Genomic DNA, 11,674 nt, shown 5'->3' with positions numbered 1-11,674 from the left:
TATTGGAATTTGCAAATGCAAGTCTTGCACCACAGCAGCAGAAGCAATAATACCAAAACGTAAGGACTACATGATGCAAAGCAAATGAATGTCTATAAATACACAAATTCAGCCACCTGATTCTGCTTGTTTGTTTATTTTGCTCTTGGTTTTTCAGGTGTCGTCAGCTCCAGAAAACTTGAGTTAGCATCTTTATTGTTTGTGTGCTTGCACAGTGAAAAATTTTAATTAGCTGCAAAAGCAGCAGAGAGTTCTGAGCATGGGGCCTCACAGGTGTAAACTAAAGAGAGCCATATTGAGCACACAGTCGTAAACATGAGTTGTGCAATGCACAGATGCAAAGGAGAATGAGAAACTTGCTGAGAGGTTGTTGCTTGATCTGTCTTACTTTCCATCACTACCCATGTTTTCTGGAAAACAGTAGCTCTTGAATGAAAACCCTATCATATTAATTAGATAAAAACTAATCAAAAGAACTGAGTGCAGGATAGCCACCAAAGGAATTTGTTGTGTATGAAGCTAGGGTTACCATACGTCCTCTTTTTCCCGGACATGTCCGGCTTTTCGGCGGTCAAACCCCCGTCCGGGGGGAATTGCCAAAAAGCCGAACATGTCCGGGAAAATGGCGGCTCTGTTTAAGAGCCGGGCTGCCTGAACGCTACCGGCTTCGGGCAGCCCCGTGCCTCCAGACCCTGCGCCGCCGGAGCCCGGGAGGGGAAGTGCCCGGCTGGGGGCGCAGGGTCTGGAGGCAGGGGGGCTGCCCGAAGCCGGTAGCGCTCGGGCAGCCGGGTTCTTAAACAGAGCCTCCAGCGGCTGCGGCTCTGTGTAACTGACACTGTGTCAGTTACACGCAGCCCGGACGGCTGGAGGCTCCAGCCGCCCCCGCTCTGTTTAAGAGCCGGGCTGCCCCAGCGCTACCGGCTTCAGGCAGCCCCGTGCCTCCAGACCCTGCGCCCCCAGCCGGGCACTTCCTCTCCCGGGCTCCGGCGGCGCAGGGTCTGGAGGCACGGGGCTGCCCGAAGCCGGTAGCGCTCGGGCAGCCCGGCTCTTAAATAGAGCGGGGGCGGCTGGAGCCTCCAGCCGCCGGGGCTGTGTGTAACTGACACAGTGTCAGTTACACAGAGCCCCAGCCGCTGGAGGCTCTGTTTAAGAGCCGGGCTGCCCCAGAGCTACCGGCTTCGGGCAGCCCCGTGCCTGGAGACCCTGCGCCGCCGGAGCCCGGGACGGGAAGTGCCCGGCTGGGGGCGCAGGATCTGGAGGCACGGGGGCTGCCCGAAGCCGGTAGCTCTCGGGCAGCCCGGCTCTTAAACAGAGCGGGGGCGGCTGGAGCTCTGTGTAACTGACCCAGTGTCAGTTACACAGAGCCAAAGAGGAGCAAAGCCTCCAGCCCCCTGGGCTGTGTGTAACTGACACAGTGTCAGTTACACAGAGCCGCAGCCCCTGGAGGCTCTGTTTAAGAACCGGGCTGCCCGAGAGCTACCGGCTTCGGGCAGCCCCCTTGCCTCCGGACCCTGCGCCCCCAGCCGGGCACTTCCCCTCCCGGGCGCAGGGTCCGGAGACACGGGGGCTGCCCGAAGCCGGTAGCGCTGGGGCAGCCCGGCTCTTAGAGCCTAAGAGGAGCAGAGCCTCCAGCTGCGGGGGCTCTGCTCCTCTTCGGCTCTGTGTAACTTATACAGTGTAAGTTACGCAGAGCCGCCGGAGCCCCGGAGGGGAAGTGCCCGGCTGGGGGCGCAGGGTCCGGAGGCATAGGGGCTGCCCAAAGCCCGAGCGCTACCGGCTTCACGGTTTGCTGGGCAGCCTCCAGACCCTGCGCCCCCGGCTGGGCGCTTCCCCTCCCAGGCTCCAGCTGCGCAGGGTCTGGGGGCTGCCCGGCAAACCGTGAAGCTGGTAGCACTGGGGCAGCCCTTTCCCCCTGGCTGGGAGTGGTAGGGAGGAGGGGGCGGAGTTAGGGTGGGGGAAGGGGCGGAGTTGGGGCGGGGCTAGGGGTGGGGAAATGGGCGGGGCCATGGCCCGTGGAGGGTCCTCTTTTTTTATTTATGAGATATGGTAACCCTAATGAAGCAGGGCTGGCTCCAGGCACCAGCCCAGCAAGCAGGTGCTTGGGGCAGCCAAGGGGAAGGGGCGGCACGTCAGGCTGTTCCGCAGCAGGTCCCTCTCAGAGGGAAGTACCTGCCGCCGAATTCCCGCTGAAGAAGAAAGTGGCGCGGTGGAGCTGTCGCCGGAGTGCCGCCGATCGCTATTGCGATCGCGGCTTTCTCCTCCCCGCCCCCGCCACTTGGGGCGGCAAAAACCCTGGAGCTGGTTCTGGTATGAAGGTACTAAATTAGGTGCTGGCTTCCTCCGGACCCCGGGGATGCTCAAACCCCCACTTTGCCCCAAACCCTGCCCCCACCCAACCTCTTCCCCTAAGATCCCACCTCCACCCCACCTCTTCCTGCCCCCACTCTGCCCCAGGCCCCGTCCCACCCCACCCCTTCTCCCAAGCCCCCACCCTGCCTCTTCCCACCCCCACTGCGCCAAAGCCCCGCCCCCACCCAAGCCCTTCCCCTAAGATACCACCTTCGCCCCACCTCTTTCCGCCCCCGCTCTGCCCCAGGGCCTGTCCCATCCCACCCCTTTTCCCAAGCCCCCACCCACCTCTTCCCACCCAGTTTCACCCCGACCCCGCTCCTCCTCCTCCATCCTAGTGTTGGCTGCCCGCTGCGATACAGCTGTTCGTGGCAGGCAGGAGGCCCTGGGCGGGAAGGGGAGGAGTTGATTGGCAGGGCCACCAGGAGACACTGGGGGTGGGGAGGAGCTGGCTGCCAGTGGGTGCTAAGCACCCACAAATATTTTTCAGCCCTGGAGCACCCACAGAGTCGGCGCCTATGAAATTGGAGCCTGATGTCTTTTACAGAACACATAGCCGCTTTGCAAGTTTCTCTACATTGCTTCACCAGCTTGTCTCAGCCCTCAGCTGGAAGGACTGCCTGTAGAACTGAGAAATAAGACTAGAGGTGATTGGATTGCTGCACCTTCTTTCAATAAACAGTAGGGTCAGGACATTAGTTTCTCTTCTGATTCAGTCCTTCACTGAGACTGTCAACTAATAGTTACTGTAATAGGTTCACCCATCCACTAGGAACTGGACTGAAACCACCAATTCATTTTACATAAAGGCCACGACAACTGATCTAGACTTGATCTTAATCAGAGACTTAGAGTATGTCTTCACTTGGAAGGGAGAAGTGGGGAGGTGTGCTTTTTGCACATTTGAGCAAATAACTGATTTTTTTTCCAGTTTGATGGCTGAACCAAAAAAAGTAATTCATTTCAAACCAAAACCCAGCTTTTTGATTTTTCTGTCTGAAGTGAAAAAAAAAAAAACCAAAGAAAAATAAATAAGCAACTAACCAGATTAAAATATCCATTTGAATCAAAAACCACATTTCAAAACAAAATGGTTTGTTTCAACAATATCAAAAACTATTTCAACTTTTTTGAAAAAGTTTTCCTCATTTTTGATTGGGCTGAAACTCCTTGCTGAATTTGATCTGAATTTGCAAATAGTTCTGATCTCCACAGAACTGCATTTTTAGGTGACTTTACTATTTGTCAAAAAAGACCTTGCCCAGCCTCTCACATAGGAAAATTAATGTGCATTAGCTATCTTGCTATAAAATCCTAAGGGAAAAGAGGCTCTGTAGTTTTTACCACAATGTAGCTAGATACGGTCAACACTATACCCTACCTGCAGTTGACCTCACTTAACTACATCACACAGTGAAAGATTTTTAGAGTCTTTTATCAATCTGTTGAGTCATTCATTTTCTCCTCCAGAAAGTATGTTAAGCTTCAAGGCCCAGTGAAATGGTAAAATTTGTTGAAGGTTTAAAGCCAATGGCCTGTGGGTGGAAGGATGGAAGGAACACAGCAAGGTTAGACGATATGGTCACATAGGTGTTGGAACTAGGGGTGCTGCTGCACTCCCTGGCTTGAAGTAGTAATAACAATCCATATACATGGTTTCCACCTTCAGTGCTCCCACTATAAAAATTGTGGTCATACAGCATCACTGTATGGTCGTTAAAACGTGCCAGTGACCAGCCTACCACTGGTGGAGTTACACAGGGAGTAAAACACTTGGAAATTTTGGAGGGGGGGGAAGAGTAGAAACCCCTTTAATAAGGGCAGCACTAGGAGGGGCTTGTGGGGACTATAGCCACCCCAAATTTGCCTTAGCTCCCCCGCTTCCTCCATAGCAGCCGCCCAGCTCTGAAGGCAGAGTGGAGAGAGCAGTGGCTGCTGGCTGGGCCCAGCTCTGAAGGCAGTGTTACTGCCAGCAGCAGCGCTGGAGTAAGCCTGGGTGGGGAGCCCGAGAGCAGCCCTTGGTCCATGTCTCCACCCACTGGGGCACGCCGTCCAGGGCAGGTGGAGGGTCCAACAGGTCACAGCGGCCTGGACTGACCTGTTCCTGCCTGGGCTCCTGGGCCCTACCCCCCAAAGTCACAGTTTCCCGAGGGTTCTGTCGGCTCCAGAGCTGGGTCACCCCAACCAGGGAGCCGTTACCAGCTGGGAACAGTCGAAGGGCAGCAGGGAGCTGAGGAGCAGCTGCAGCCCCAGGAGCAGCAGGAGAATTTGATGGGTGAGCGCACAGCAGCCACCCTGCCCTGCCTGGTTCCAGCTTCTGGCATCGGGCCTGGCCACGGGGCAGTGCCTTGGAGGGGAGGGGAGAGGAGGAGGAGGGAGGGCCAGATGGGGTGGGGCCACAGAGAGGAGCTGGGCCCTGTGGTGGGATTTTATGCCTAGCCCCCCACTGGGAAGAGGCTTGTGTAAGCGGGGGAATGGTCCCGCTATTGTGGGGAACTTTCCTGGCTTCTGCACTACCCCGGTGAAGTGGGCTAGCGAAAGGATCCGAGTCCTCGCTCCTACTTCCTTTACCCAGAGGCCTCCCTGCCCTTGAGGACTCCCCTTCCACTCTCCTGTCGGGCAGTGTCCTCGTAAACCCCGACAAGGCTGGGCCCAGGATTCCTGGGGGGCTCGACCCCCAACCCTGCTGTGGTCACCCAGGACAGGGGCTAGGGTGTCCCCACTCCGGGGTACTCTCTCTGTACTGGGCACCTCCCTGACCCACTGATCATTTCATACAATTTAAAGCAAATACAAGTTGTTTAATTAACAATTAATTTTAAAAAAGAATAAGGAAAAATGGGAAAGGTTAAAGGAAAACACATCACCCTGCTCTGTGGCAGGGAACATTACAAACAGTGTCTCTGGAACATCAGGGCAGTTCAGTCTGTTCCTTGTAGGTCCCAGGCCTGCTTCTCAGGCCCTGTCTGTGCTGCAGAGACGCTGTGGGTTGGACACTTGCTCTGGTGGTGGCCACACGCTCTCAGGCTCTAGGTGGCAGGACCCTTCTTCCCAGCGTCGCACCCCGCCCGGTCGGGGTTATGACCCCCCTGCAAGTCTGGCCTGCAAGGCCTCTTGGCTGAGGCGTCTCCCTGTGCTGGGCCCACTGCCCAGGGTCCCCCTCACTCTCCCCAGCTGCTCACCACACTCGGACTGCACACGGCTCCGGACTGCTCCAGCCCCGGCTCCAGCTCCACTCTGCCTCAGCACGGCTGCTGCTGCTGCTCTGCCTTCAGCTCCCTGGGCTGCTTCTCTGGCCTCTCTGGCTCTGGGTGCTGCAGCTCTGCCCCCAGCACAGCTCTGCTCTGCAGGCTGCTTCTGTGACTCTGCTCCCAGCTCTGACCTGCTTCCTGGCTGCTTGTCTGGCCCCTCTGGCTCTGGTTGCTACAGCTCTGTTCCCAGGGCAGGGCTGCTCTCTCTGGGCTGTGCTCTGGCTTTGGGGCTGCAGCTCTGCTCCCAGCAGCTCAGCTCGGGCCCCTGCTCTCTCCTTAGCTCGGCCCCACTCTGTCTGACTCAGGCCATTCCAGCTCACACGGAGGACGGGACCCCCCGGCCTCCTGACTCTCTGATTAGCCTGCCCGCCCTGTCAATCAGGCTGATCTGGAGCATTGGCCTCTCCCCATTGTTCCTGGGGACAGTCAGTCTCAGGCTCCTGATTTACCATCGACCCTTCCCCTTTTAGTGCTGGGAGCTAGCCAACCAAAACACCCCCACTGAGTATTAGTAAGGGGGCAACAGTCCCCTTACACTTGCACCGCCCCCCCACCCTTTAATGACCAGAGATTACTTGAACTTGAGGTTTAGGTGTCAGCTGAAAGATGGCACTTCTAGCAGCACAACACCCCTAACACCATACTGAAGCATTAGTATGGTACTGATTCAGGGGAAGAATTACACCTATTTTCATTTTCTTCCTGCAGCACTAAATATTCCTTGGCAGTACTGGAACCAACTCGCAACTCAATCTTGCTTAGCTTTTAGGAGCTGATGATGGACAATGTATTTTTTCTTCCTGAGTAAGGGATACTGCACCCTATAGGAGCCCCCATAATTTGACTGCAAGCTCTTCACTTCAGTAGAGGCTCTGTGTAGGTGCAGGAGTCTTCTTATACCGAGCTCATTGCTGCACTGATAACTCTCTGGAGCAAACCCCGCTGCCAATTGACAAAGGGCTACAGTAAGAATGGAAAAACCTTCAGTGAGATGTACCATTTTACTAGCACTTAGCTTTACACCTTTTATATGTAAACTGGTAAAATATTTTTCCAAGCAATTTATCCATCTTTGAGAACATACTACATTTGAAGCAGGAGGTTTGAAAGTTCAGCATCGTTTTAGTGCTGTGATCAATAACAAAAACAAGCCAACAACATATACATTTTCTTGAAACATGAATACCCCCCTCAAAGCAAGCCATACAAAAAGACTCTCTGCATCATCCCTCCCCCCCATAGTAACCTCCCCTTCATTCCCCCTTGCTCTCCTATCTCAACACTGATTTTAGTCAAAGGTAAGCTGCTGGGCAAAACTCCAGGACTTATGAGTGAAACATTCTTTGCTGGCTCTAGCACTGAATCTCTGTGGCAGGTTAGGTAAGGCAGTTAGTGTTGATTTTCAGAGACACTGACTGAACACCTGCCACTCCTACTGACTGCAGCTGAAGTTGTGGGTGCTCAGCATCTTTGAAAATTAAACTCTGAAGCCTGATCTTGTAGACACTTACATGTATGTCGTTCAGCATGTACATAAGTGTCTGAGGCTCAATTAACATCTGCTAATTCTATCTTAGGTTTTATACCATGCCCAGCAGTCAGTACTTCCCATGTAACATGGAGAAGTCCCCATTGGACTTCATGGAGTTTTTTGCTCTTCTCACTTTCTTGGTTTAAAGGCTTTGCTTTGGACATACCTCTAATTTTCACCTCTTCTTCTTGCTAACCTCCCTGTACCTCATTATTCTGGTTTCTATTTGTGATTTGTATTGAAGTAATGCTTAATAGTTCTGATTAGGATCCAACTACACTAGGTACTGTGCAAACACAGAGAGTGAAATCCCTTCAATTGACTTCAGTAAGTCCAAGATCCCATGAGGCTAGGATCCTTATTGGTTGGTTTCTTATTCAAAGGCCAAAATAATAATAAAAATAATTAATTTGTATAAATTTATTTTTTTAGAAATCTCAAATCAAACCCTAGATTGAGCTTTAAAACACTATATAGTCATGCTTTTAAGGATACACTTTTCTGAGATGCAAGCAAGACCCCAGTCTCACATGATGGTATTGCCTCTTGATGATGTGTAAATGACAAAAATACCTTTTGGATCACACCTCAAATGAAACATCTATGCAACTATTTGACCATTATGAAGGCTCCAGAGAACATGTCACTCCCTGACCTGTAGCTTCATTTCTGTGCAAAATGCTGGCTTGTGTCACACAACCCCAACCTGCCCCACCACTCTCCCCACATTTGGCAAGTGATCTTCAATAAGGAACTGTGGTTTCAACCGACATAAATGACAAGACACTTCTCAGTCACCCCCAACCGACACATCCCTGCCAAATTTAGACTGTGCTGAAGAGACCTGGATATGGCACTCCCCGATCCAAAGCTTAGTTTCTTCCGTCTCCTCCCCACTTTTGTTTTTGGGAATGGCTCATGAATAAGCAACTGGGGCTGACCTGATATAAATAACAAAATAAGTCATGTCACCCCATGTGACACATTTATGCAAGCATTAAACCATTATGAAAAGTCTAGGATGTGCTACTACTTGACCTAAAGATTTATTTCTGTACAAATCACTCGCATATGTCATACTCTCCCACCCTTTCCTTTTTCAAATTGTTCTTAAATAAGCAACAGGGGCAGGGGGAGTTCAACATACATAAATGACAAAATATTGATTGGGTCATTGCAAGTGACATATCTTTGTGTCTGTTACACTGAGACAGGTATTTGCCTGCTTCCTTTCTGGGCTTAACCCTGCCAAATATTAGACCAGTACTTCCACTTTGCCTAGTCTTTCTGGGTAAACACACAAAAACCAACCAAATCCAACACTTCATTAATTTGTTGCAAATCCAGCTGCAATATTTTCTCAGACATTATTAGATAAAAAATTGTAAATAAAGAAGATCTACAGAAACTCTCTTCTTAGGCCTGGTCTAAACTACGGGTTTAGGTCGACTTTAGCAGCGTTAAACCGAATTAAGCCTGGACACGTCCACACAACGAAGCCCTTTCTTTCGACTTAAAGGGTCCTTTAAACCGGTTTCTTTACACCACCTCTGACGAGGGGATTAGCGATAAAACCGGTCTTTGCGGGTCAGAATTGGGGTAGTGTGGACGGAATTCGACGTTATTGGCCTCCGGGAGCTATCCCACAGTGCTTCATTGTGACCACTCTGGACAGCACTCTCAACTCAGATGCACTGACCAGGTAGACAGGAAAAGACCCGCGAAGGTTTGAATTTCATTTCCTGTTTGCCCAGCGTGGAGAGCACAGGTGACCCCGCAGAGCTCATCAGCACAGGTAACCGTGATGGAGTCCTCCCAGGATCGCAAAAGAGCTCCAGCATGGACCGAACGGGAGGTACGAGATCTGCTCGCCATATGGGGAGATGAAGCAGTGATAGCTGAACTCCGTAGCAGTAAAAGAAATGGAAAAGTATTAGAAAAGATCTCCAAGGCCATGAAGGACCGAGGCCATAACAGGGACACACAGCAGTGCCGCGTGAAAATTAAGGAGCTACGGCAAGTTTACCACAAAGCCAGAGAAGCAAACGGAAGGTCCGGGGCAGAGCCACAAACTTGCCGCTACTACGCGGAGCTGCATGCGATCCTAGGGGGTGCAGCCACCACTACCCCAACCGTGTGCTATGACTCTCTCACTGGAGAAACACACAGGGAAGACGGTTCGGGGAACGAGGAAGATGACGATGGAGGTACAGTAGGTAGCTCACAGCAGCAAGGAAGCGGAGAAACCGGTTTCCCCAACAGCCAGGATATGTTTGTGACCCTGGACCTGGAACCAGTAACCCCCGAACTCACCCAAGACCCTCAGGGCACACAGGAGACCTCTGGTGAGTGTAACTTTGTAACTATTTGTAAACATTACAAAAAAAAAGCAAGCGTGTTTAATGATTACTTTGCCCTGGCAATCGCGGCCAGTACATCTACTGGAAAAGTCTGTTAACGTGTATGGGGATGGAGCGGAAATCCTCCAGGGACATCTCCAGAAAGCTCTCCTGGTTGAAATGGGGTGATTTTATTAAGGGGACATTCAGAGGCGCCCGTTCCTGCTCTTCTGACCAGAAATGTTCCCCGCTGTTAACCACGCGGTGGGGGGAGGGGTGAAGTGATCATCCCAGAGAATCGTGTGTGTGTGTGTGGGGGGGGGTGGTTTACTTGTGTTTGTGCCGCATGTTAACCGGGAAACCGCAGCCCCCTCCTTTTACATTGAAACCCCATTTTAAATGGACAACCCAATTCATCCTTGATATGGGAAATGCGCTGCTGTTTGCAACCTTTCCCGCCTGTTAAGAAGGTTAAAAAAGCCAAAACACTGTGGCCTACGATGGCTGCCTGCAAGCCGAAATATGCGACCTTGTAATGAAAGAGTGTACCCATTGTTCTCTAAAATGTGTCTTTTTTAACCACCTCTCCCTTCTCCTCCGCCAGCTGCAAATGTTTCTCCTTTGCAGAGGCTCGTGAACATTAGAAAGAGAAAACGTAGGACGAGGGACGAGATGTTCACGGAGCTGCAGATGTCCGCCCACGCTGATAGAGCACAGCAGAATGCGTGGAGGCAGTCAATGTCGGAGATGAGAAAAGCCCAATATGAACGAGAGGAGAGGTGGTGGGCTGAATCGCGGGATGAACAGAGCAAGTGGCGGGCTGAAGACGATAGGTGGCGTCAGCTTGCAGACAGACGGCAAGAGGCAATGCTCCGTCTGCTGGAGCATCAAACTGATATGCTCGAGCATATGGTTGAGTTGCAGGAAAGGCAGCAGGAGCAGAGACCGCCGCTACAGCCCCTGTGTAACCAACAGCCCTCCTCCCCAAGTTCCATAGCCTCCTCACCAAGACGCCCAAGAACACGGTGGGGGGGGCCTCCGTCCACCCAGTCACTCCACCCCAGATGATCGCCCAAGCATCAGAAGGCTGGCCTTCAATAAGACTTAAAGTTTTAAAATGCAGTGTGTCCTTTTCCATCCCTCCTCCCCCACCCATCCCAGGCTACCTTGGCAATTATCCCCCTACCTCTGTAAGGAACTAATAAAGAATGCATGAATGTTAAAAAAAAATGACTTTATTGCCTCTGCAAGCGGGAGGGGAGGGTGGGGTGGGGTGGTTGGTTTACAGGGAAGTAGAGTGAACCGGGTCGGGGGGGGGGGTTGGAGGGTTCATCAAGGAGAAACAAACAGAAGTTTCACACAGTAGCCTGGCCAGTCACAAAACTCGTTTTCAAAGCTTCTCTGATGCGCACCACGCCCTGCTGTGCTCCTCTAACCGCCCTGGTGTCTGGCTGCGCGTAATCAGCGGCCAGGCGAGTTGCCTCAACCTCCCACCCCGCCATAAAGGTCTCCCCCTTACTCTCACAGATATTGTGGAGCGCACAGCAAGTAGCAATAACAATGGGGATATTCTTTTCGCTGAGGTCTGAGCAAGTCAGTAAGCTGCGCCAGCGCACTTTTAAACGTCCAAATGCACATTCCACCACCATTCGGCACTTGCTCAGCCTGTAGTTGAACAGGTCCTGACTCCTGTCCAGGCTGCCTGTGTACGGCTTCATGAACCATGGCATTAAGGGGTAGGCTGGGTCCCCAAGGATCACGATAGGCATTTCAACATCCCCAATGGTCACTTTCTGGTCCGGGAAGAAAGTCCCTTCCTCCAGCTTTCGAAACAGAGCAGAGTTCCTGAAGACGCGAGCATCATGTACCTTTCCCGGCCATCCCACGTTGATGTTGGTGAAACGTCCCTTGTGATCCACCAGGGCTTGCAGCAGCATTGAAAAGTACCCCTTGCGGTTTACGTAGTCGGTGGCTTGGTGCTCCGGTGACAAGATAGGGATATGGGTTCCGTCTATGGTCCCGCCACAGTTTGGGAATCCCATTTCAGCAAAACCATCCACTATTGACTGCACGTTGCCCAGAGTCACTACCCTTGCTATCACCAGGTCTTTCATTGCCCAGGCAAATTGGATCACAGCAGCCCCCACCGTAGATTTGCCCACTCCAAATTGATTCCCGACTGACTGGTAGCTGTCTGGCGTTGC

At 52.2% G+C, this 11,674-nt stretch overlaps 1 protein-coding gene across 1 annotated transcript; it reads left to right on the top strand.

Moving 5' to 3' along the window:
- The first annotated feature begins 8,551 nt into the window (after nt 1-8,551).
- Nucleotides 8,552-10,743, top strand: LOC135981727 (myb/SANT-like DNA-binding domain-containing protein 2). Its single transcript, XM_065585643.1, has 2 exons — nt 8,552-9,476; nt 10,075-10,743. Exons 1-2 carry the CDS (start codon nt 8,936-8,938, stop codon nt 10,536-10,538), a joined length of 1,005 nt encoding a protein of 334 aa, XP_065441715.1. The 5' UTR covers nt 8,552-8,935; the 3' UTR covers nt 10,539-10,743.
- The last annotated feature ends 931 nt before the right edge of the window (nt 10,744-11,674 follow it).

Source organism: Chrysemys picta, chromosome 2 (assembly GCF_011386835.1).
Source record: "Chrysemys picta bellii isolate R12L10 chromosome 2, ASM1138683v2, whole genome shotgun sequence".
In the NCBI taxonomy this organism is placed as follows: Eukaryota; Metazoa; Chordata; order Testudines; family Emydidae; genus Chrysemys; species Chrysemys picta.
Note: the sequence above shows the minus strand (reverse complement) of the source record. Positions and strands in the feature narration are given on the sequence as shown.

What these genes read in the sequence shown, in the direction of transcription:
- LOC135981727 (XM_065585643.1), top strand. Translation starts at nt 8,936, where the DNA reads ATGGAGTCCTCCCAGGATCGCAAAAGAGCTCCAGCATGGACCGAACGG. An exon ending in GGGCACACAGGAGACCTCTG is followed by an intron (nt 9,477 to 10,074) that starts GTGAGTGTAACT and finishes CTCCTCCGCCAG; the next exon opens with CTGCAAATGTTTCTCCTTTG.